Here is a 22,193-nt window from a genome sequence, read left to right as displayed (position 1 = left end):
GGAAGCGCGGGTGCTGGAAGGGGAATGCAGGCTTCCCGTCCTGCAGAGTGAAAGACATATAACCCCCCCCTCCGCCCCCGGAATCAATGGGCGTGCCTCACTCTGCAGACAATCGCCGCTTTTACTCTCTGTAGCATTTTCAAACACAACCAGGCAGGCTCCTCTTAAAAGCACAGCTACACCGGTTGGTTGAAGAGAGCAATCTCACGCAAACCTTTCCGCTTCCCCTCGCCCCAGGAACGACGCTCAAATATGTACACATAGAGATACGGCTCGTTTATTGCCATTTTTCAAAGCGCGCTAGGGGAAATACGCCGAGGATTCCTATGATTCGGAGCCTGCGCCCCTTTATTTCCCCAGCTGTGTGGGGTATTTACCAGGATCTAGCCAGCTTTTTTAGCCACGCCCCTTTCGAATTCAGTAAGGCCCCCAACGAAAATTCTCCAAGCTCCGCTAATTGCGCTTTGCCTCTTCTACTACGGATCGCCGCAGCATTGCGGGAGTTGTAGTCCCCGCGGCCGCCGCTGCGCATCACATCGAAGCGGCCTCCCTCCGATAGGAAGACTACAAGCCCCGTGGTGCTTTGCGCGCATAGCAGGGCTCGCTCCCTCCGGGTGCGGTCGGCGGCTGGGCCGGAGCGTGTCGCGGGGGCGTCACGTCGGCTGGTCACCCGTGAATAAGAAGGCGAGAGGTGGGGTTGGGGTGGGGCTGCTGCGCCGTGACGCCCGAGCGACCTCCCCGCCCGCCTGCCTGCCTGCCCTCGTCGGCGCTGCCCCCTCCCCTCCCCCGGTGCTTCCTCCGTGGTCCTTTGCCTCCCAGGTCCTCTTGCTGAGAGCGAGCGGGCGGGCGCGCGCGGGTGGGGGAAATGGCTGAGACCATCGCGGACACCAGGCGCCTGATCACGAAGCCGCAGAACCTCAACGACGCCTACGGGCCGCCGAGCAATTTCCTCGAGATCGACGTCTCCAACCCTCAGACGGTGGGGGTGGGCAGAGGCCGCTTCACCACCTACGACGTGAGGGTCAAGGTGAGGGATCCCAACGAGGAGTGGACGGAGGGCGGGCGGATGGACGGGGAATTATGGGGGGCGGGCCCTGCTGGAGTCTCTGGCTTATCTGCTATGGGGGAGCGAAGGTGGAGGTGCCTTGCCTGTGCAACTTCCAAGCAGTAAGGCCTCTTCACTCTTTCAAATACGTGCCTTGCCTGGCTGGCGGGCTGGCTGTAGCTTAGAAGTGCCTGAGCCCAAACTGAAGGGCTTGTTTTTATCCCCCACCCTCACAACCTCTTTCTTTTCCATACCCCCCCCCCCAATGTAAGGTCAGGGGCATTTCTTCACTGGAGAGCTCACTGATTCCCTGGCACACCTTCAGAGAAGATGCTGCAGTCCCATATACATAACCGACATGTCTTTAGCACTCTGATCTGGCAAGCTTAGCTGAGGTTGACAGCGACATCCTGTGCAGTTGAGGGTGGGGGAGGGGTGTGTGTGTGTGTGTGTGTGTGTGTAGGGAGAGATATTTTAAGCTGTCCATTTTTTCAGTATCTTCTAGTGTTCATTCCTATGCGAATGCCATTAGCACCATATTCATACAGAACGAAAAGTCTGATGCACAGACTGCGCATGCCAAGGTTCTTGAATGCACATATAGATCCCAATTTGGCTTCCTTCAGATACTTGCAATTGGAACTGTGTGTGTGTTTCAATGTTCCTTATCTCTGCAGTCCAGAAATGCAGTGTGCTTCACCTTGGTGCTGTTCCATACTGGCCCCATGTCTCTCATCGCACACCAGAGTTATGCTAAGTAGTCTGTGTAGCTAGCTTCCCATACTCATTGTTTGTGGGGTCTCCATGATATGGCTGTACATTGGTTATTCACAGTACTTTTATGAGTACCTACTTACGGTATATGTGAGAACAAAGAAAACTGCTGTAAGAAGGGCCTCCAGTGACCAGTGATACATGCTTAAAAAGCTTTAAATTGTGATGCTTCCCTACATAATGTCTAGTAACTGGTAGTAGTCACTGCCTCTGAACAATTTTGGTAATTATTTTGGTCCATTTTTCATATTATTGTATTTGTACTCTGCCTTTAACTCTAAAAGGAAGCCCACAGCAGCCTTATACATTAAGGAAATACATTGTTCTCTGACTCTCACCCTCATGTGATAATAACATTCTCTGCATTCCTCTAACTTAAAGGCTAACCAGGGAATTTATTCTCTGGTGGAATACCTCGAATTCATAGTGTTAACTGTGTCTACTCTACATGATAACAAAAAGATAATCTCAAGGCTGTGCAGTTGGCAGAGTTAAGATAGTGCCATCTCATTCTTCGGGGAAGGCTTTAAGGTCTTCTGTAACTGCCATAGTGGATCAGGGCCTGCCACTTGTCTCTTGTGGGTTTTAGACAACCTGGCAGGAGAGAATAAGGATTTCTTTGTTTTCTTTCCCTCTCCCGCTTTTCAGGTAATGGAAGAACTGTCATGCAAGGGTTGTGGAAGAAGTAATTTTATGTTACATCATCTTGGATGTAGAGTTCTTGAATTTATTAAGAATGACACTTTGTCTATAAAGGTGTATTCCACCGGCATTTGTTTATGAATTTGTTCTTCCCTTTATGATAAGCATTGTAAAAGTAGGTTTGATCTGAAACAAGTAATGAATTTCTTGTTGCTTCTAATTACTGTGGACCAGGTTGTGTATTTCTAGCACATCTGAGTGTGATAATGCAAACTAGAGCCATTGGCCAATATGTTTATGGATTGCTGAAAGTAAGTAAGGTCTAGGGTAATAGATGGCCTAATGTTATCTTAATTGGTTGTGTACATAAGTGGGACAGGAGAAAGAATGTATGTGCTTAGGTTGTGTAGGTTAGATAACTCAAAAAGAGGGAGCCCATAGCACATTGCTTCACATTCCAAAGGTCCTGAATTCAGTCCCTTCCATTGCCAGTTGAACAAATCTTGATGTAGTAGGGCTGGGAAGACCTCTTCCTAAGATCTTGGGAGAGCTGCTGCTGCTGCCAGTTAGTGTAGAGGGTAAGGTAAAGGTAAAGGGACCTCTTGACCATTAGGTCCAGTCGTGACCGACTCTGGGGTTGCGCGCTCATCTCACATTATTGGCCGAGGTAGCCGGCGTATAGCTCCAAGTCATGTGGCCAGCATGACAAAGCCGCTTCTGGCAAACCAGAGCAGCACATGGAAACGCCGTTTACCTTCCCGCTGTAGCGGTTCCTATTTATCTGCTTGCATTTTGACGTGCTTTCAAACTGCTAGGTTGGCAGGAGCTGGGACCAAGCAACGGGAGCTCACCCCGTCACAGGGCTTCGAACCGCCGACCTTCTGATCAGCAAGCCCTAGGCTCAGTGGTTTAACCACAGTGCCACCTGGGTCCCTAGTGCAGAGGGTACTAGATCACATAGACCAGTACAGTAATTAGGAATAAGGTAGCTTAATGAGTTGAGGAAGAACTTTTGCTTGAGGATGTGCCAGTGTGGCCAAGTTTTACAGAATACAGTCATGTTTTCCTTTTAATCCATTAGATTGCTTGGTTGTCTGTGCAGTCCTGCATGTCACTTGGAACTTGTATCCTGTTCCAGCTGAAAGGCTCCATGTTTTTAACTGATCCAGTTGATGAACTATGCTTGCTGATGCAGTGCAGGCTCTTAGATAGCAAGGTATAACCCATGCCTTCAGAAAATGCTTATGTATGAACTGTGAAGGAACTAGTTGGTGGATATTGCCTACTTTGGGTACTAACTGCCATTCACACCAGTGAATTGTGCCTGGCAGTGCCTACCTCAGTGCACCTCTACAATATGCCCTTCTTGTACTACTCCATCACAAGACTTGTTGATGTTGTGTACCAGTTGTTAGAGCTGCCTTGAAAGCTGCAGAGTGCAGTATAATCATGAAGATTTTGAATGACCAAATTGCCAGATCAAAATATAAGACACTGCACCCCCTTCAGCAGATGGTGATAGCAAAAATAATTCATTGCTGTTTATTTATTAATTTATTTTCATTGCCACGCCATGACTACCGTCAAGCAAAATAATAGAAATACTTAACTGACTAATCATGTCGTTTCTGCCCCCCCCAACAAAAGTCCTGTCCCTCCAACCAAGTCCTGCCCCTCCTAACAAAAATCCTGGCTACGTCCATGATGACTGCTACTAAGACCCTGGCCTAATAGTGGTTCCTAAAACAGCAAAGTTGTGACTCGTGGGGACCATGAAATGCTTGGGGGACTACAGTTTGCCTTGCAAATGAATTGGTTTCACCTGGTCTTCGTTTCAGTGACTTCCTTGCATTTAGCCTGCTTAAGGACCAGACATCATTACCTTTGTATCTTGCCTTTTCTCTTCAAGGTTAAGAGCCTGTTGGGAAGAGGGTTATCCCATTTCATTTTAACAGTCCTGTAATGTCGGAGAAATGTGGTATCGCCCAAGGCAAACACACTATATTTCAGTGTTTCTCAACCATGCACTGGGATCAACCAGTAGGTCTTGAGCCATGTTCAGGTGGACCTTCAGTACCTCAGCCAGCCCATTGCCTCCTCACCTGCCTATCCTGTCTTCTAGTCAGGTCATTCCCTTATGGTTAGACCAGGGCCAACACCAGCAACTCCCTGCATGCTGAGCAAAGGTGGCCGAGAGACAGAAGTTTGGATGCGGGGGGGAGGGGGAGGGAGAAGGATCTCCTCCTTCTGAGGGGAAAGGGCCCAGAGGAAGTGTTGAAGGAAATTAGAAACTGGGATAAAAGATCAATGTTGTTGTTGTTGTTGTTGTTGTTGTTGTAATTATTACTATTAATAAACTTGGAAAAGAAATGAAGGTGCCTCTGCACTTAAACTGACTTAAGTTAATTGAACGAGCCAGAAGTGGCTTAGTCCTGCTGGCCACATGACCCAGAAGCTGTCTGCAGACAAACGCTGGCTCCCTCGGCCAGTAAAGCAAGATGAGCGCTGCAACCCCAGAGTCATCCGCGACTGGACCTAACAGTTGGGGTCCCTTTACCTTTACCCCACCACTTCACACACCACACTAAACTATCATTAAATGTTCTTAGATGCAGCTGCAAGGAGACTGGAAGTTTTCACTTCCGTTTTAGATTACTCCAGACTGGTTAATCTTAACTATAGTTTGCTGAAACAAGTCAGCTTCTTAATCCATGAGTTAAGGTGGTTTGCTCAAACGGACTATAGGTAAGAGCAGGCTTCCTCAAACTCGGCCCTCCAGATGTTTTTGGCCTACAACTCCCATGATCCCTAGCTAGCAGGACCAGTGGTCAGGGATGATGGGAATTGTAGTCTCAAAACATCTGGAGGACCGAGTTTGAGGAAGCCTGGGTAAGAGTAACCACAGTTTGATTCCAGATGATATGGCAAGATATGTTTCATCTAAACCAGAATGAAAGCTTCTGAACCTGTGATCAGGGGCTGGGGGAGGGGTGGGGGACATATATGTGAGGTTTGTCTAGGCTCATCTTGGCCTTCATCAGCATGAATGTTGTGGAGCACAACACCCATCATCCCTCAGTGCTGGCCATGCTGACCGGAGCTGATGGGAATTAGAGTTCAATAACATCTGGAGGGTACCATGTTGAAGAAAACTGCTGTAGCTATGGCTTAGCATCACATCTGAAGCTATGGCTTAGCATCACATCTTGATGTGCCTGCCTGCTAAATTTACTCTCCCCAGCTCCTGAGCCACCAAACTAATGGGAAATGAGTTTTTTTTATTGCTTTTATGCTGTTGGTGCTGTTACTATGGGAAAATCTTTAAGTGTCTCAGAATCCCAAGGCTAAAACTAATTTGTAGACCACACTTGATTTGAGAGCTTGGAAGGTATCAACAGCGTGAATTTGCACGTAACTTGAGTACATTGCTTTCACAAAAGACAAGGACAGATGCATTTCTAAGACTAAACTAAAAGTTACTATTGAGCCTTTCTAATGGAAGCTCCTTTTTTCTTGGCAAGCCTCAGATTAGATACTTAAAAGCTATTATATATTGCATTTACCACTTAACCTATATTAACTTTTAATATAAAGCACGTAGATTTAGTCTTTCATGTTCACAACTTTTTAAAAATAAATTGCTGTCTTAAACACTCCACCTAAGAAAAGCTTCATTGAATTGGCTTAATGCTTTAACTAAACACACATCTTATTTGTACCCTTTTTGGCTTTCCATTATTAACGAATCCAGGCGCTGAAGAAATTGAAGGTGAGGAAGGCATAAAAGTCCACTTTAACTGCACTTTAGGATTTCTTCTTATCTGAAATGGACAAGAACTGTAACTGCAGATAAGTAGTGGGTGGGGTGAGCTTTCAGTTAGAGCGATTCTTTGCACACATCTGTGGTGTTTTGTGGTACTGTGGCGAGTGCACGCTTTCTTATGGAGTTGCCTTCCTAAAATAGTGGATTCAAAACACTTCCTTTCATTGGGTCTAGACCGAAGCATTGTGAGACAAAGGATGAGATGGCACCTTCCTCCCATTCCATTGTGTGAAGGAGAAGATTTAGAGTGGGGCACCATTCCTGGCACAACGAGAAACTTTAATTGTCTCAGTCCTCTCTGAGACTAGAACTTTTCTGTTTCTTAAAGCCATTTAGGCTATCCCAATATATTCTTGTCTATTCAGAAGTGCACAGGATTGCAGTCTTCAATTCAAATTTGTGAAAAGGATCAAATCCTGAAAAGGATCTGATCTCCACCACTCAACATTTATTTGGTCTCTAGCATATATCCATGTTTCTCTACTGTTGTATTTCCAGTTCTACTTGGACTTGGAAGATTGCATTGTCAGATAAAAACGGTTCTACTACATGCTCCATTTGAGTGAGTCATATTTTGTTTACAGTGAAAACCGTAGAGGTCAGGTATTCCCCATTGACAGTGACAAGCATGAAATATGAAATGCCACTCTAAACAACAAAGTTGCTCTCAGATCATGAAGCATACAGTTAAAAACTAGAGTAGGAATTGAGTCACTAGTCTACTTTCACTTCTTCCATCAAGCAAAGGTACCCTAGATTGATGCAACAGAAATATCATTGTAATAGAATATTGCTTCAAGTAGTTTATACCACAAAGATTAAACAGCACTAAGAGTCAGATATTTTAACAGTGTAGCAGCAGGTGGTTCATTCTGTCATCACAAGCCTGGCTGGATTGATATAGATCAAGGATAGTTAAATTGCAAGAAAAAAGGCCAACATACATCATTGATTTAAATCAGAGTTTTCCACTTACTTAGATATTTCCTGTGTAAAAGTGCATGCATACTGGTTACTTTAATCTTAAACTTTGATTTTAAACTTCAGAGCCTTTATACATCCTTGAAGGCTGCACTGTTTTTCCTACTATTTAGAAAATGATGAATAATTGCTTTATTTCAAATACGGTAACTTATAATCCTGTCACACTGCATTAGAATTGCTTACATCATGAATATACAGTAGAAGAATTAAGCCAATTATCAAGCAAGTTTTAAGGTCACTTAGCTGCTTTGGTAGGTAAAGCTTGTGACTTGCCAGTCCACCAGTATCAATGTTATGTACTTGTACTTTGTACTTGACAAAGTTAGTTTTTTTCACAATTCATTCCCTTTAAAGAAAAGTAGTTGTACATAATAAGACCATAGAGTTTTAAAGAGTGTTTAAAGTTCAGGTTGGTTTTTAAATATTGTAGCTTAAACACTAACAATCAAATAAAATGGTTTTATTTTTTATTTTGTCAGCATCTGTTGTAGAAGTTGCATTCTGATCAAAAATTACAAAAGGAAAAAAGTATATGTTTGAATTGGGATTAGAAGAAATATACCTTGGTGCTGCTGATGAGTTAATGCCTTGGCATGTCATAGAACTACACAATCTTTCTTAGTGTTGCAAGGTGGGATAAAATGTTCATCTCTGAATCGAACAAAAGTGTCTGATTCCACTGATATTAGAAATGCTGTCCTAGAACCAGGTCTTTTCCACCCCACCACCCTCTGTATATATATAAGGGTCTGACACTTCCGTTTCCAGTGTATCTGAAGAAGTGTGCATGCACACGAAAGCTCATACCAAAATAAAAACTTAGTTGGTCTTTAAGGTGCTACTGAAGGAATTTTTTTATTTTGCTTCGACTCAGACCAACACGGCTACCTACCTGTAACTTTTCCATTCAGGTTACTCTTCCAGTTACTGTGTTCTTCCAAACTGGGTGATATGGGTAGCAGCGCATGTTTCTTTCTCTCAGTTTTCCTGAATCAAATGATCTCTTTAAGAACAGAGTATCAGGTTAATTAAATTGTCCTTGGAATGATGCTCTTGCAAATTCTGCTGATTTGAGGGTCCAAGCTGAACAGTTCTGTATCATCTATATTTCCTTCTGCATTTTCCTTCCTTCCTTTTCTGCTGTTCAGCAACTTTGAAGAGCCAAGCGAAAGTCCTTCTGGGGAGATGAGGGTGGCAACAATATTAAGCAACACTTACTTGAGCATGCGCTTGCTCTGTCTGAAGTATACTTAGTCATGGGATAGAAGTCTCTGAAGTATTATTTTTGTTTCAATTTGTATGCTGCTTTTTCCATTTTAACTAGGCCCAGTGTGGCTCACGACACAAATGCAATCAATACATCATGACACTCAAATATTAGATAATTTCAAAAAGTAATATATTGAATAATTCACTTTGGTGACAGAAAAATAATGTAAAGCTATACTTATGTAAATACTAAGGAAGGAATTTGATGTTTTGCTAAGATTATTGTTCTGTCGGGGCAAGTTGAGCTTGTCAGACAGAATGATCCCTCCTCTCCACACTGCTCTGGGGATTCGCTTAACCCCACAGCCAGTCGCGGGGTGGGGTGGGGAGTTTGCAGGGAGAGGAGAGGAGAGGAGAAAGCCCCATTGTGCAAGCAGAAGTCCTTGCGCAGCTGACATGACTCATTAGTTGAATCCCACCGTAAGTATTTTCAGTGTTTATACTAAAATTCTCTGGCCTTTTAAGAAGAGACCTCCTGAAAGCACTTTAGACCTGTTCTTAAACTGATTATACAATCAGCTGGTAAATTAACTGACGCAACTTCATAATGATTTTCTAGATACTGTATCAAGAAAAATTGTGACTTTCATGGTTGAGGCCTGACCATTTAGTGTTGCCAGGAAGTATTTCTAATCAGTTAATGTAAAAAGACCTTGGTTTTCTCTGAGATAAAGAAAGTAAGATTCCACATAGCTGCTAAATACACGGAACCTCTATGACTCTCCTATTTGGCAATGGGGAACCTCTGGTCCATGGGCCACACCCACCTGCCCCACACCTCCTGTTAGGTGGCTGAGCCGAAAGGGGGGTTGCAGGCACCACAGAAGTTATTCGGCAGCCCCTGCAAGGACCTTTGCAAGATGCTTTGAAGCCCTGACTATCAGCTGACAGTCACCAATTCCTACAGAATCAGTTGATGATTTTTGCTTGGGACCTCAATTCCAGAATCTGTTCTCTAACATGGGTCAATAATTCAATGTGAATAAAAGTTTGAAAACATGTGGATCTGTTCTAGACAAATGCTTAAATGACCATTGGCTATGAAGTCTCCTCAACCTGTATTAGAGGATAAAATAACTGGTGGCTTATTGGGTGGGCTGGCAGCTGCTCCTACTTGGGTAAGCCCACTTAGCTGATTAAAAATATTCCGTTGGAGATCAGTGGTCCAGAGTCCAGCAGCAGGATGCCACACATCACACTCCTTCCTTTTTTCAGAAGGATTGTGAGCTTTCTTGCAAGCAGGTCTGAATGTCTCCCCTGCTGTTAAAAACAGTACAGTACGAAGCAGATGTGTTATTAGAGTTGTTGTGATATGACGTGAGGTGAAGGAAATCTGCACTGAGAAGCAGTTCAGCCCATGTGTTGACAGCATTAAGTGGAACTGTCCCTGGAGGCTGGAGTCCTCTTCAGAATTGAGCAACTGTAGCTGATGCCATCTGCAGTGATGGATATAGCAAAACAGAAGTGCAAAGGGACCATCCCCTTCTTGATGACTCAGGTGTTTGGCATGCATGTGCTTGTTGCGAGTTCCGGAAGCTTCTTTTTCCTGTCATTAGTATAGCTTGAGTGGTCTTACGCTTCTGGGGATTTTCTCTCTTCCTCCTCCTCCCTCCCCCAGAATACCGTAGGTGGCTATTGATGCAAATTGCAGGGCTTATATTGGGAAGGGGATTTCTTAGGAGTAGCTTTGCAGCTTTTAAGTGCTTCTACATCAGGGGTGGGGGAATCTGTGGCCCTCCAGGTGTTGGTTGAGCTACGGTGCCTGGAGCTGAGGGGTGACGTTTCAACATCTGCAGGGCCACTAAAGCTTTTGAGAATTTCTCCATATGCAGGTATCATTACATGTGTCTAGCAGGTCACAGGCAGTTTTGCAGACAAAAAAGTTTGCGTCTGTTCTGACACTGAAGTCAATACAGAAGAGGTGTTAAGATTCTCTTCTTATGGGTTTTTATTGGATAGGTGTCAATTACTGACACTCAAGGTTGTGTTCAAGATTCTCTTGCAACTTTCATGCAGCTTTCCCCAGGAGAGATGTAGGGGGAGGAATGTAATAATTTTTGTTTTCTGACTGCTTAGCCATGTTTGATGCCATTGGGCCTGGCAGCCCCCCGATCCAACTGGGGTTCTGAGTAGGGAACATTGCTTTGCAGTGGTTCTGCTCATACTTCACCTGCAGATCCATGGGAGCCTTCGTGCAACATTCTGTAAAAGTTCCATTCAGTCTCTCATTCCTTAACTTTCACATTACCCTTCTGGTGAAGGATTTCTGAAATATATATTTTGAGTGGATTATCATTGGTATCTTAATGATGCCCAGCTGTTACTCATTTCCATCGTAATCAAGTATGATGGTAGTCCTTGAATGACTGACCACCTGAGGCCTATGATGGGTTGGATGGAGGGGAAATAAGCAAAAACAATCCATGTATGAAGGAGTTTCTTTTGATGGACAAAAGTGGTTGAACTGTCTGTTTGAGAAGAGATTTCACTCCTAAACTGTTGACCTGCATTTTAAAGGGGATGCAGTTTGTGCCTCCTGGATTCTCAAAGGCTATTGCTTGAGAATTTTATTTGCTGCTTCTGTTGTGCCAGCTGCCATGGTGACCTTTTTACTAGAGCAGTAATTTCCAAACTTCCCCCCAAGGACCACTTGAAAAATTGCAGAGGGTCCTGGAGGACCGCTTAATGCTTTTTTGGCCTTTTGTAGCAATTGTAATGTACTGTGCTAGATGCTGCATGGTTTTTCATTGTATTTTTACGGATGTACCACAGACAACTTGAATGAAACTCGCAGACCACAGTATGGGAACCTCTGGATGCAGTAACGAAATTTCAATTGATATAGAATGAAGTAGCCTAGTAGGTTGTTGGTTTCCAGGAGTATACCAAATTTTAATATTTGCAAGAAGTCACCTAGCTATCTGTTAGACCAGATAGCTTCTCAAAAGCTTTAAAGAACCTACGTTAGATACACCTTCAGATATCTTCATCTGATTGCTGACTTGCAGTAAGGAATCTCTTTGCAGATGCAACCGACATAAGAGGCTGGCTTGCCCTTGACAGTTGGCAGAACATTCTGTTGGTGCCCCACATTTCATGGAGTTGATCTATCCCTAGTTATCAACTAGGATTTGAGAGTCAGGCCACTTACACTGTGAGTGCTTAAGAATTTTAGCTTCCTAAATGTGCTGCTGCTGTTTGATTTCTGGTATTGTTCAAGCTGCAGATTTCTCTCATACCCTGAATTTTGAAATACGGTACAGTATTAGGTGCCATTTACCGATGTGTATCTGCTCTTTGCTTTATGGTGACATTGTGCTGATGGTTGCCATTGTTGGATTTTTAATTACTTTAATGTACTCCACTCTGGAATTACTTAAGATGAAGGACAGGTAAGAAATAATTCAAATTCAGAAACATGGGAGAGGGTAGGCACAGGGAAGAGAGAAATCTCTTTTCTGTAAATAGTTGCAAAGGCATAAATTCAACCTTCCTGAACTTGATGAAACCTTTGTAGCTCTGCTTACACTTGTTTCTTGTAATTTTGCACCATTCTGAACAATCATGACCTTGACCAAAGTGATACTGAATGTCACATTAGGCCCTTGGTTATAGCAGGCTTTCAGCCTGCAAGGCTACTTTACTCTCTCCAAAAATACACTGTAGTCCTTGTTAACAATATGTGCAGCCCTCTGGGATTCTGATATGTACAGTGTTCTGAACTGTGGTTAATGTCAAGAATTTAAAATCCCCCTGTGTGAGCCTTATTTCTTTTTTCATGACTAAGGCTTATCACTGTGGCAGATGGCCAAATAACTGCCCAATCCGACATATTGGCTTGATAGGCAACATGAAAACCCTCAAAAGGCTGCCTCCACATAAATAAAACATGTACAAATTAGTTGAATAGCTGACAGAATTGGTACCCTGTGGTAAAAGTTTATGGGAACTCTGCAAGTTGCCCTGTAGTAGGAATGTTATACAGGATTTGCCTTGAAGTACTACCGTGGGCAGTTTGAGCTTCCTTTTTGTAATGCCTCTAGAGCAGGCATCCCCAAACTGCGGCCCTCCAGATGTTTTGGCCTACAACTCCCATGATTCCTAGCTAAGAGGACCAGTGGTCAGGGATGATGGGAATTGTAGTCCAAAACATCTGGAGGGCCGAAGTCTGGGGATGCCTGCTCTAGAGGTTAAGACCTGGCAGCACTAATTCTGAGAATTCTACCAATTCTCTTACAAACGTCTCTTCTATCCCTGTAATTATGGGTTTGGCAACACACATTTGGCAAAGGGATTCAAGGTTATTTTTTCTCATAAGTATCACACATTTGTGCTGAATACCGTTTTGCTTCTAATAATTCAGAATGGCATCTTGTACCAAAGCCCAATCTATGAGCCCTTGATCTTTCTAGTGCTGTGTTTGTATAGGCTACAATCAGTTGGCACTTATTCTAGTTATCTTTTAGAAAGAGGGCCTTTTTTAGAACCTCCCTTCTGTTTCATATCTCAAAACCTATTAAAGGACTTCTTGTTGTTGTATACCTTTTTGACTTTCCCACTTGCATGCATCTTATCACAAGTAATCCAAGATGGAAAAAAACTCAGGTTTGGGAGGAACTGATTAATATACCTTCCATTTTTAAAATGGAACTACCATTGATGGTGTGTTAAGGGTTGTTGACTCATGAAGAGAGTAGCATAAGAGAACTCTCGACTCATCTGGATAATTTCACTCCGTCCTCCAGTGAGCTCGCCATGCACTTAAAAAGAAGGTCAGTTTTGAATCTGGTTTTCTATATTGTAACATCTTTGCATAGTATTTGAAAAAGGAATCTTGCCACTTAAACATGTTGGGAAGTGATGATGCTGGTCAGTGGTGGTGGTATTTTCCCAACATGCATAACTGATACAAATAAAGGTGTGTAAATGAAGATCAGGATGGGGGGCGGACTGGCTTTTCCAGATGGAAATTCTCCTTTGGGGGGGGGAGTATGTGATGGCCCACACATAAGCACATTTATTTGTTTATTTGTTGAAAGATATCGCCCCACCTGTTAGTCAAGATGGATGAGTGGCTTACAAGCTTTGGCTTCCTCTTAAATTTAAACCTTTTTAACAACAATCGCATATCTTTTAGCAGACTTAAGAAAGGTTCACTAGGTATCCAAATAATGTTAACCAGAGAGAATCTGCCAGTAGGAGGCAGTAGAAGAGCATTGTAACTTCTCCTAAACTCCTTCATAATGTGTAGGTGGCACATGCAAGAGAGTCTCAGATATGCTGGTTTTACACCATGCACTTCTGCCTGATAGCTACCGTAATTATAGAAAGTTTCTTGGAGCATCTGGTTGCTTTTAGAAGCACCCACACCTCCCTGTTGGCAACTGAGTTGTAGGAAGGCTAGCTTCTATGAAGGTGGCATCAAATTGATGGCTTTGCCCAGAGACTCAGGGAGTCTTTACTTGCAGGTTTGTTATAGATTTAATTAGAAATGGCTGGCCAGAATGAGAACATTTCCCTTTCAAAAATTTATTGTAGAAAAACAGTAGGATTATTCAATTTCTTTTCTTTGGTGTGCAACCAAAATGCTGTAACATCCCTATAAGTCCCCACACTGTGGTGGTTCTTTCACTGTGCTTCCGTAACCAATAGTCTTTAATTGATGGTATACTCATTTGCTCGCATAGTGATATTTTAGGCCTCTTGGCAAAAACATTTGACTTATCAATGTTTGTACGTGCAATGGTGTCTCAAAGTAGGCCCTCTGCAATGAGCGCCTCAAGAACAAACCTTGTCCACAGAACTTACCTATCACTCTGCCCATGCCATGCCTTTCCTTAAATTTAGTTATTACACTTAATAGAGCACCTTTCTACCAAAGTGTTTGAGGCAGTACGTACCTTTTTTAAAAAAAAAATGACTAGGAATCTTATGATGTGAAAAGAATGAGGAGGGAAAGCTTCCCTCTTCTAGCTCTGCTGGAGTCAACTCCCCAAGACCAGCCACCTCTTTACACAACTTGTTGCATGGTGTTGCTCCATATACCTAGAACTCTCTACATGATATCACCTTTTAGTCAAAAGTGCATCTTCCGTGAGACCTTTGGGCACACACCTTAGTATTAATCCCCTGCTGAAACAAGTCCTAAATGTGTGTCCCAGCATGCCTTGTGGTGCATGTTGTATTGGAGTGTCCACAGTGTGTGTGTGTGTGTGTGTGTGTGTGTGTGTGTGTTGGGCCTTTCTGCGTACTTTGCTCTCTGCTTGATTGGTTCTGTGTGGCATTGCTGGTCTGTAAGCTTAATTCAGGTTCTTAAACTGTACTTTCTTTTCTTTCTCTTATACCACAAAAATACACTTTGAGTTATTGGGGGGGGGGTGTTTCTGACTCGTTCTCCTGCATCTGCAACAGGACTTTGCGTGTGCTGTAATAGCAGCCTTATTGCTGCTGTGCCATAAACATCAGTCTACCTAGTTACTGGCACTTGCACACATTCGTCCCTTGTTTCTTCTGCCTTTCCCTTTGAATTTTTAGGTTAAGGTGCTTGCTTTGCAAGGCATGCCTCTTATACCTTCTAGTCTATTTTTCAGTGTGCAAATGCAAATCTCCTGCAAAAATTGTTGGTAAAATTGTGAGGGAGGTTGGTGTTTAATCTCAGTGTTTCAGAAAGCAGCTGATGAGGTGGTTAGAAATGAATTTGCCACTGATGTGAACCAGATACTTTCTGGTTAACCCACGGGTACAATGCTGCGTTGACTCTTAAGTGCCAGTATGTCAAGTGAGCCATTGTCACAGCGGTTAGTTCTGGGCTAGAGCTAGAGACACCCAGGATCTAATTCCTACTCAGCCATGGAGCTGGTTATGAAGGTAAAGCAGAGGATCACAGGGAACCTATGGTTCTTTAAAGGTAAAGGGACCCCGACCATTAGGTCCAGTCATGACCGACTCTGGGGTTGCGGCGCTCATCTCGCGTTATTGGCCAAGGGAGCCGGCATACAGCTTCCAGGTCATGTGGCCATGACCTCTTCTGGCGAACCAGAGCAGCACACGGAAACGCCATTTACCTTCCCGCTGGAGTGGTACCTATTTATCTACTTGCACTTTGACGTGCTTTTGAACTGCTAGGTTGGCAGGAGCTGGGACCGAGCAACAGGAGCTCACCCCGTCACAGGGATTCGAACCGCCGACCTTCTGATCGGCAAGCCCTAGGCTCTATGGTTTAACCCACAGCGCCACCCATGTCCCACAGCTCTTTAGGAGATTGATTTCCAATTCCCACCAGCCCCAGCAAGCATCACCAGTGGCAAAGGAGGATGGAAATTGTGGTTAAACAGCACCTGAAAGGCCACAGGTTCCCCATCCCTTAATGTTAAATCTTCTTGAGCTCTCTGGAAGAAGGGTGGGATATAAACTTTGTAACTAAATGTCAATATAAATAGGTGTTTGTTTTATTAGAAAAAAACCTGAGTTGCAACAAAATAGGTTTGGGAGGTCAGCGCCCTAAACTGCACCATTGATCCTACGTACATTATAGTGCTGTAAAAGCGTACAATTTGTTTGGTTCAAACTGGGACCTTTGTGTTCCCTTTCATTACTTGGGATGGATCCAAGTGCAATCCAGCCTCGCTGACACTTATAAAGTAACACCTTCTCTGTCCTTGTGGCTTTGATGTAGTTTTAGCAGTTGGTCTGCTGGAAGGAATTGCTGCTATCACAGAGCAACTGATCAACTTCAAGGTTGGAACAGTGCAGCCCTTATCACTCATGCATATCTCATTGGAATAGATCAGTAGTCTTCAGACCTGGGACCCGCCTTTAACCCAAACATGTATTTGGGAAGCCATTTCTTAATTCTCACCACCGCCACCATATTTGTATGAAGTTAGCACTGCCATTGCAACTATATAAAAGGTCCCAACCCACCAGTTGAATACCAGTGATGTAGAATATCTCATTTGCCACCCCGCAGATACCCTGCAAGAATCATGAATAGCTTTTTTAGCTGCTCGCTTCTATATTTCAAGGCATTTCTCCCTTTCACATATTCAAAACTCGGTTTTAAAGTAACTGCAAAAAACAAAACAAAAAAACCACAGTGATTAGGTTGAATCCAGGGATAAATTCACTGCTGCAGACTACTAGAAGCATGTAACTGAAGCGTTAACCAGTGTGGCAGAAAGTCTCACGCTCCTTTGCAGTTCTCTAAGCAGCTGTCTTGAGGTAGCTTATATCTTAACAGGAAACGACTTGGCAAGAGTGAAACAGCTAAACGTGTTGGGAGTCTAAATCATGATTGTGTCAGAAGTTCAAAAGAGGAAAAATGGAGGGGTACCTATATTGGGTCAGCTCAATTTACCTAACAGTGTACGTCTAAGCCTTATATATTGCTTGGAGATTAACTTTTATAGGCTCCTGTACCAAGAAATAAGAATTTCCGAGGCACTCCTTTCACTGCTTTATCTTAACTTACTGAATAAAAGAGCAGTTAACAAGAAGGATTAAGTAACTTGAGCAAATGGAATGTTAAAGGTGAAAATCTCACCTGCAGAAAACACTAAAACTCTACAGGCCTTACACACTTACAATGACTTAATTTGGAACTCTGCTAAGAAGCCAAAAGGTGAAATCAGAGAGCAATAATCCACTGTTTTTATTCTGGGAATCTTTACTCCTGAGCTTTGGGGAAACTGTATAGTGGTGTTCCCTGCCTGGGACAAAAATGCCTTTACAAAAGCCAGCAGCTTTCAATGCAAGCATGACTTTTTAGCATAAAGGAACTTGTTAAGAGAAAAAATATACCTTAAGACATTAATACAATGAACAGTGTTGTGCTTACCTGGGAAAATGCAAATGCCTTCCTAATTCCGCTTGGGTTGGGTTTCACACCATGTACATACGGATGTTGCTGTACATGATGGAGCACAGTGGGAGGATTTTCAGCATCACACTAAGGTGATCGTTTAGTCAGGGCAAGCATTTTGGATTGCTGTGCAGAGCGATCTCCCCCCCCACTCTTCCAAGGGTTCTCCTGAGCCAGTTTTGGGGTGGGGATGGGGGGAAGAGAAGGTTTAATACCAAGAGCTCATGGGTTGTATTCAACATAGTGCTAAGGCAAGCGTTCTCCTTGCATAATGGGATGTTCTCTCCTTTCCTCTTCCCCGTGCATCCTCCCAAATCTGTTCTGGGTTCCCCCACCCCACCCCAAATGGTGGGGGGTGGGATGGGGAAGTCCTGTTGCACTAGTGGTCATCCTTGCAAACGTGCAACTATGCCATGTCCCATACAACAGGGACTCTTAATGAATTTCAGTGGTTGCTAATCTACCACTGAACCAGATTGAAGGTATTTGTTCTGACACATGGTTGCATTGTGAGATGTTTGGACTAGTTCTGTTTCGATTTCTTTTTAATTTTTAGGGTACAACTTTTGTTAAATAATGCCCAAATGGCTTGGGGCCCAGTTTACTTCAGGAACACCTCTCTCCCAACATCTAGCCCATGAAATGAGATCTGCTGGGGGCGGAGAGCCCAGCCTAAAGGGAAAATGAGGGATCAATTGTCCATCTGAGGGTTTTCTCCCTGGCTGCAGGTTAGGCTGGTGCCAACATTGTACACGTTTTGGTGCTGCCTGAAGACCTGTTTTCTCATGCTGGCTTTTTAAAACAGTAACACATGCCTGTGTAGTGAGAAGATTTTGCTATTGTGTTATGTATGCATTTGTTGTAACTTGTCCTAGGGCTTTCCAACCAAGTACAGGATGTAAGTTTTAAATAATAAAGTGTAGGAAAAGGCATATTGACCATGTGTACATCAAAGAGGACATAAGTCTAGAATCCAACAAGCTATAAATTCTGGATTCAGGCCCAGTTTGGAGCAAACTTCCTTAGTCATGCTGGATGACCTAACCAAGAAGACAGAGGGAATGATGGGTGCTTCAAGAGTGAAGTCTACAAGCTCCCTGAAATGAAATGAAACTTTGTGCAGAAAAGTGTTCAGAATATGTTCTAGAGTGAGGCTGTGATTAGTTGTTAGTATGAACTTTTTTATGATTAGGATAGGCAGTGTTGCAATGCCACCATCAGCCTAGAGATAAGTACTTATCATCCAGAAGGGGTAGGACAGATGCTTCCCTTTTGTGGACAACAATTAGAGCTAAAATAGTAAAATCTCTATACTTAGCCCTCACAGTGATGTTAAGTTTGGCACTTGGGCTTGTAGCGTATGAGCAATACATCCTGAATGCAGTGTTAGGAAGGAAGACAGTCTCAACATAATCAAGTCTGCGTACTCTATTGTTGATGAACAGTGATGGGACATTTCCCCCCCCCCTTTCCTTTTCTTTAGACAAACCTTCCTATTTTCAAATTGAAGGAGTCTTGTGTCAGGCGAAGATACAGTGACTTTGAATGGCTTCGAAGTGAACTAGAAAGAGAGAGTAAGGTAAGGCAAAACATTTTCTTGGATACAAACGTGTTGTGGCACTGAAAAAAGTTGCCCTGGGCTGTTACGTAATGTGGTGTCAGTGGTGGTGGTGGTAAGGATTGCCAACTCAATTCTGGAATTTACTGTGACCCGAGCACAGGCCATTCTAAATCCTTGCAGCTGTGTTTAAGCTTGGCACTTCTGTGCATCCCATACTAAATCAGTCATCCATCTCGAGTGCCATGTCTAAGGGAAGGGTGCAGCCCAAAATAAGCAGTCTGTTTTTTCAGTGTGTTAGTAATTTAGATCACAACTGTCTTTCAGGTTGTAGTGCCTCCCTTGCCTGGAAAAGCTTTTTTCCGCCAATTGCCTTTTAGAGGAGACGATGGGATATTTGATGACTCTTTTATAGAGGAAAGGAAGCAAGGGCTTGAACAATTCATAAACAAGTAAGTGCACTATTCTATTTCTTGAGTTGTGTAGAAATGTCAGTTGTGTAAAGGCAACCACATTACACATGCTTACATCTGTCATTGGCTCCGGTGGGTTTAGCAGTGCAGTTGCTCTCATACCATGCAAAGCTCAGTTCACCTTTTTAAATGCTCCTGAACTACTTTCAGGGTTGAACTAGCATATAAGCGCTATCAGCATCCAAGCTGAACAGTGTACAAATGCTTTAACATTTGCTGCAATGATTGAAGTATTTGTCGTGACCTGGGTTTTGTTTCAGTTTTGCTTAATTTATGCAAATTGCTAAAATTACAGCATGTAAAGATAGAATCATACAAATAAGGCTGGGGGGAGGTGGGGAGGGGCTGCGATTCATCAGCTGGAACAGTTAGGTTACAATCTGACTACGCAGCCTGAGAAGCTGATGCTCGTAATGTGGCAAAATGGTTTTTACACATAGCTTTGGCTAGGGTGGCCATCTCTTCAGATTTGCTTACAGTTAAGCCTTGGCTTCCATATTAGGTCAGAGGGGACAGTGGCTGGAGTTGCATGGTAGTTTTGCCTCCTTGGCAGTTGCCTATAGGCTTTCCAATCCTGAAATTGGAGGGGGATATAACAGGTAGTTGGTAATGCATTTTTCACGTGCTTCTCCATCCTGCTTTCTGAAACTTGCTTATTTTAAGGCATCTGGATATGAAGTGTAAATTATTTTATTTTGCTGGAAGAAGGCTGGGCCTACTACTGCCCAGTTCTCATTTGATTTATTAGAGGGAGGATGACCAGGATTGGTTCCATAGTTCCCCATTCCATTTTGATTCTTGGAATAATACTGGTCATCCTCCCTCTAATAAATCAAAGGAGAAGATGAACGTTATCAAGTCAAAAACACAGTTCTGGAAGTCCAGCTCATTTGGTAATACTGTAACTTATTTGGACATGATGGTCACCATTAATTGTGCATGGACTTTATTTGCATATAAAATAGGAATATGACAATGCTTCTCATGGTCATTTTAGTATTTGTCCTAATAGCTTCATAATTGCAGTTCAGTGGCATGAAATTTGTCCTTATGACATCGGATTAGACAGTGGCTGCAGTCACACGGCTGTTGATTCTGTTTTCCTCATGTTTCCGTAACTCTTAATTTCCACATTATATTTGAGCTTTCATAGAATGTCAAAGCCACTTCCAGAAATACAGTGAAATATAGTTGAAGTCGTCATGTTATTTGCAAACAGATTGCTTCCGGGGGGAAAATCTTGTTTGCAAATGACACAGGAATTGGCACTAAACTTGACATACCTTTTTGGATGTGGCTTTTATCTTGTGGAAAGCTCCAATATAACGTGGAAATTAACAGGAGAACGTTGGACAAATGGAATAAACTGCTGTGGGAATGTGGCCTGTCTCTAGCGAAGGGAATTTGGGTAGCAGGACTTGGGAAGGGGTGTCTGACTTGACAGCGCAGAGTCTGAAAGCAATTAACAGTGCTAGGCAAGATGGGCCAGTAATCTTTTCATAGCTGGCTTATATCATCCATGAGCTCTCAACATCTCAGATGGCATCCAGTGGCTGCAGGAGGGGAGTGGCAGCTTTTGTAAGCAATCTTTCCCTCTCCAAAGTCAGGTGGACCTACTGAATACTGTAGGCTGAGTGGGAGGTGGAGAAGATGTGAAAGAGAAAGATTAGTTACACAATTGAATACAGTCCCAGATTTTTGGATACCTTCTAAGGCTGTCTTTAACTTGGCAGCTGTTTCTTGGGAAAGTAGGTTTGCTGCTGAGTCTTTGCATATAGGATGTGCTCAAAATTCCAAATGGCTAATACGTCTAGCCGTTGGTGGAGTTGTTTAAATGCCACTTAAGATAGGGAAGAGTTTGGTTTTTGTTGTTGTGGGGTATTTAAAAACAAGTCTAAATAGGAAATCTTCCTGAAAGTTCAGGGTGGGAGAGTGATTTTTAAAACTGGAAGTCTTAACTTTTTTTTATTCTCAAATTCTAGAGTTGCAGGCCACCCCTTGGCGCAGAATGAACGCTGTCTTCATATGTTCTTGCAGGATGAAGTAATAGACAAAACCTACACGCCCTCCAAAATAAGACATGCTTGAATGCTGCACAACACTTTAACTGGCATAAATGTTAGTGGTGACATACTTCGTCTAAGATATGTAGTTTAAGGTTTTTAGCATGCTGCAAACAAACTGGCACCAGAAGCCTTCAATATACTAACAGCACTGCGTGTTCTTTGCATTGATCTTTATGGCATTAAAGAACTCTAGGTAAACCTGCTGTCAGACTGTTGATTAAATGGCTTTTTAAGATCTCGGTATTTTGAAACTCTTCCCTTCTTCCTTTTGCAATGACCCTTGTGGTGGTTACTGACTCAGCCTTACTCGAACTTGCACTGTTGATGGTGTCACACGTTCACTTTTCTTTGATTTTTAAACACTAGAATATTTCTGTACAACAGCTAGTATTCAACCTGCAATTTGGTGACTAACATGGTGCATTGTATTCAATAACCCCTTGTATAAAACAAGCACTTCTGTAGTTGTATCTTTAAGCTTGCGAGGGGCGGGGTGGGGGGGCAGCCTTTGTACTGAGAAGCAATGAGGGAGCATTTCTTTATATTGTGTAAAAAGAAAACAGATTTGTATACTAAGAACATTTGTCTAAAAGTTGTTTTGAAATAAAAAGTAAAAATGCACTTAGCATCTCCTTCCTGCTATGATGGGAAAAAATAGTCCTTCTCTCTATACCTTGGGCTGGTTTATCTCCCTGGATA

The 22,193-nt window shown here is 43.1% G+C and overlaps 1 protein-coding gene across 1 annotated transcript; it reads left to right on the top strand.

The window, feature by feature from the left end:
• The first annotated feature begins 807 nt into the window (after positions 1-807).
• On the top strand, positions 808-21,692 carry SNX3 (sorting nexin 3). The gene is made up of 4 exons (XM_035109284.3): positions 808-1,027; positions 18,881-18,976; positions 19,283-19,407; positions 21,411-21,692. The coding sequence occupies exons 1-4, from the start codon at positions 866-868 to the stop codon at positions 21,514-21,516; spliced, it is 489 nt and encodes a 162-aa protein (XP_034965175.1). The 5' UTR covers positions 808-865; the 3' UTR covers positions 21,517-21,692.
• The last annotated feature ends 501 nt before the right edge of the window (positions 21,693-22,193 follow it).

The sequence above is a fragment of the Zootoca vivipara genome, chromosome 3, assembly GCF_965207765.1.
Source record: "Zootoca vivipara chromosome 3, rZooViv2.hap1.1, whole genome shotgun sequence".
NCBI classification, from domain to species: domain Eukaryota; kingdom Metazoa; phylum Chordata; class Lepidosauria; order Squamata; family Lacertidae; genus Zootoca; species Zootoca vivipara.
The sequence above is the reverse complement of the archived record's forward strand: the minus strand, read 5'-3'. Positions and strand labels throughout refer to the sequence as shown.

Bases quoted from the DNA above. Each gene is read 5' to 3' on its own strand.
- SNX3 (XM_035109284.3), top strand. From the start codon at position 866: ATGGCTGAGACCATCGCGGACACCAGGCGCCTGATCACGAAGCCGCAG. The intron at 1,028-18,880 runs GTGAGGGATCCC...CCTTTTCTTTAG, and splicing joins CCTACGACGTGAGGGTCAAG to ACAAACCTTCCTATTTTCAA. The intron at 19,408-21,410 runs GTAAGTGCACTA...CTCAAATTCTAG, and splicing joins CTTGAACAATTCATAAACAA to AGTTGCAGGCCACCCCTTGG.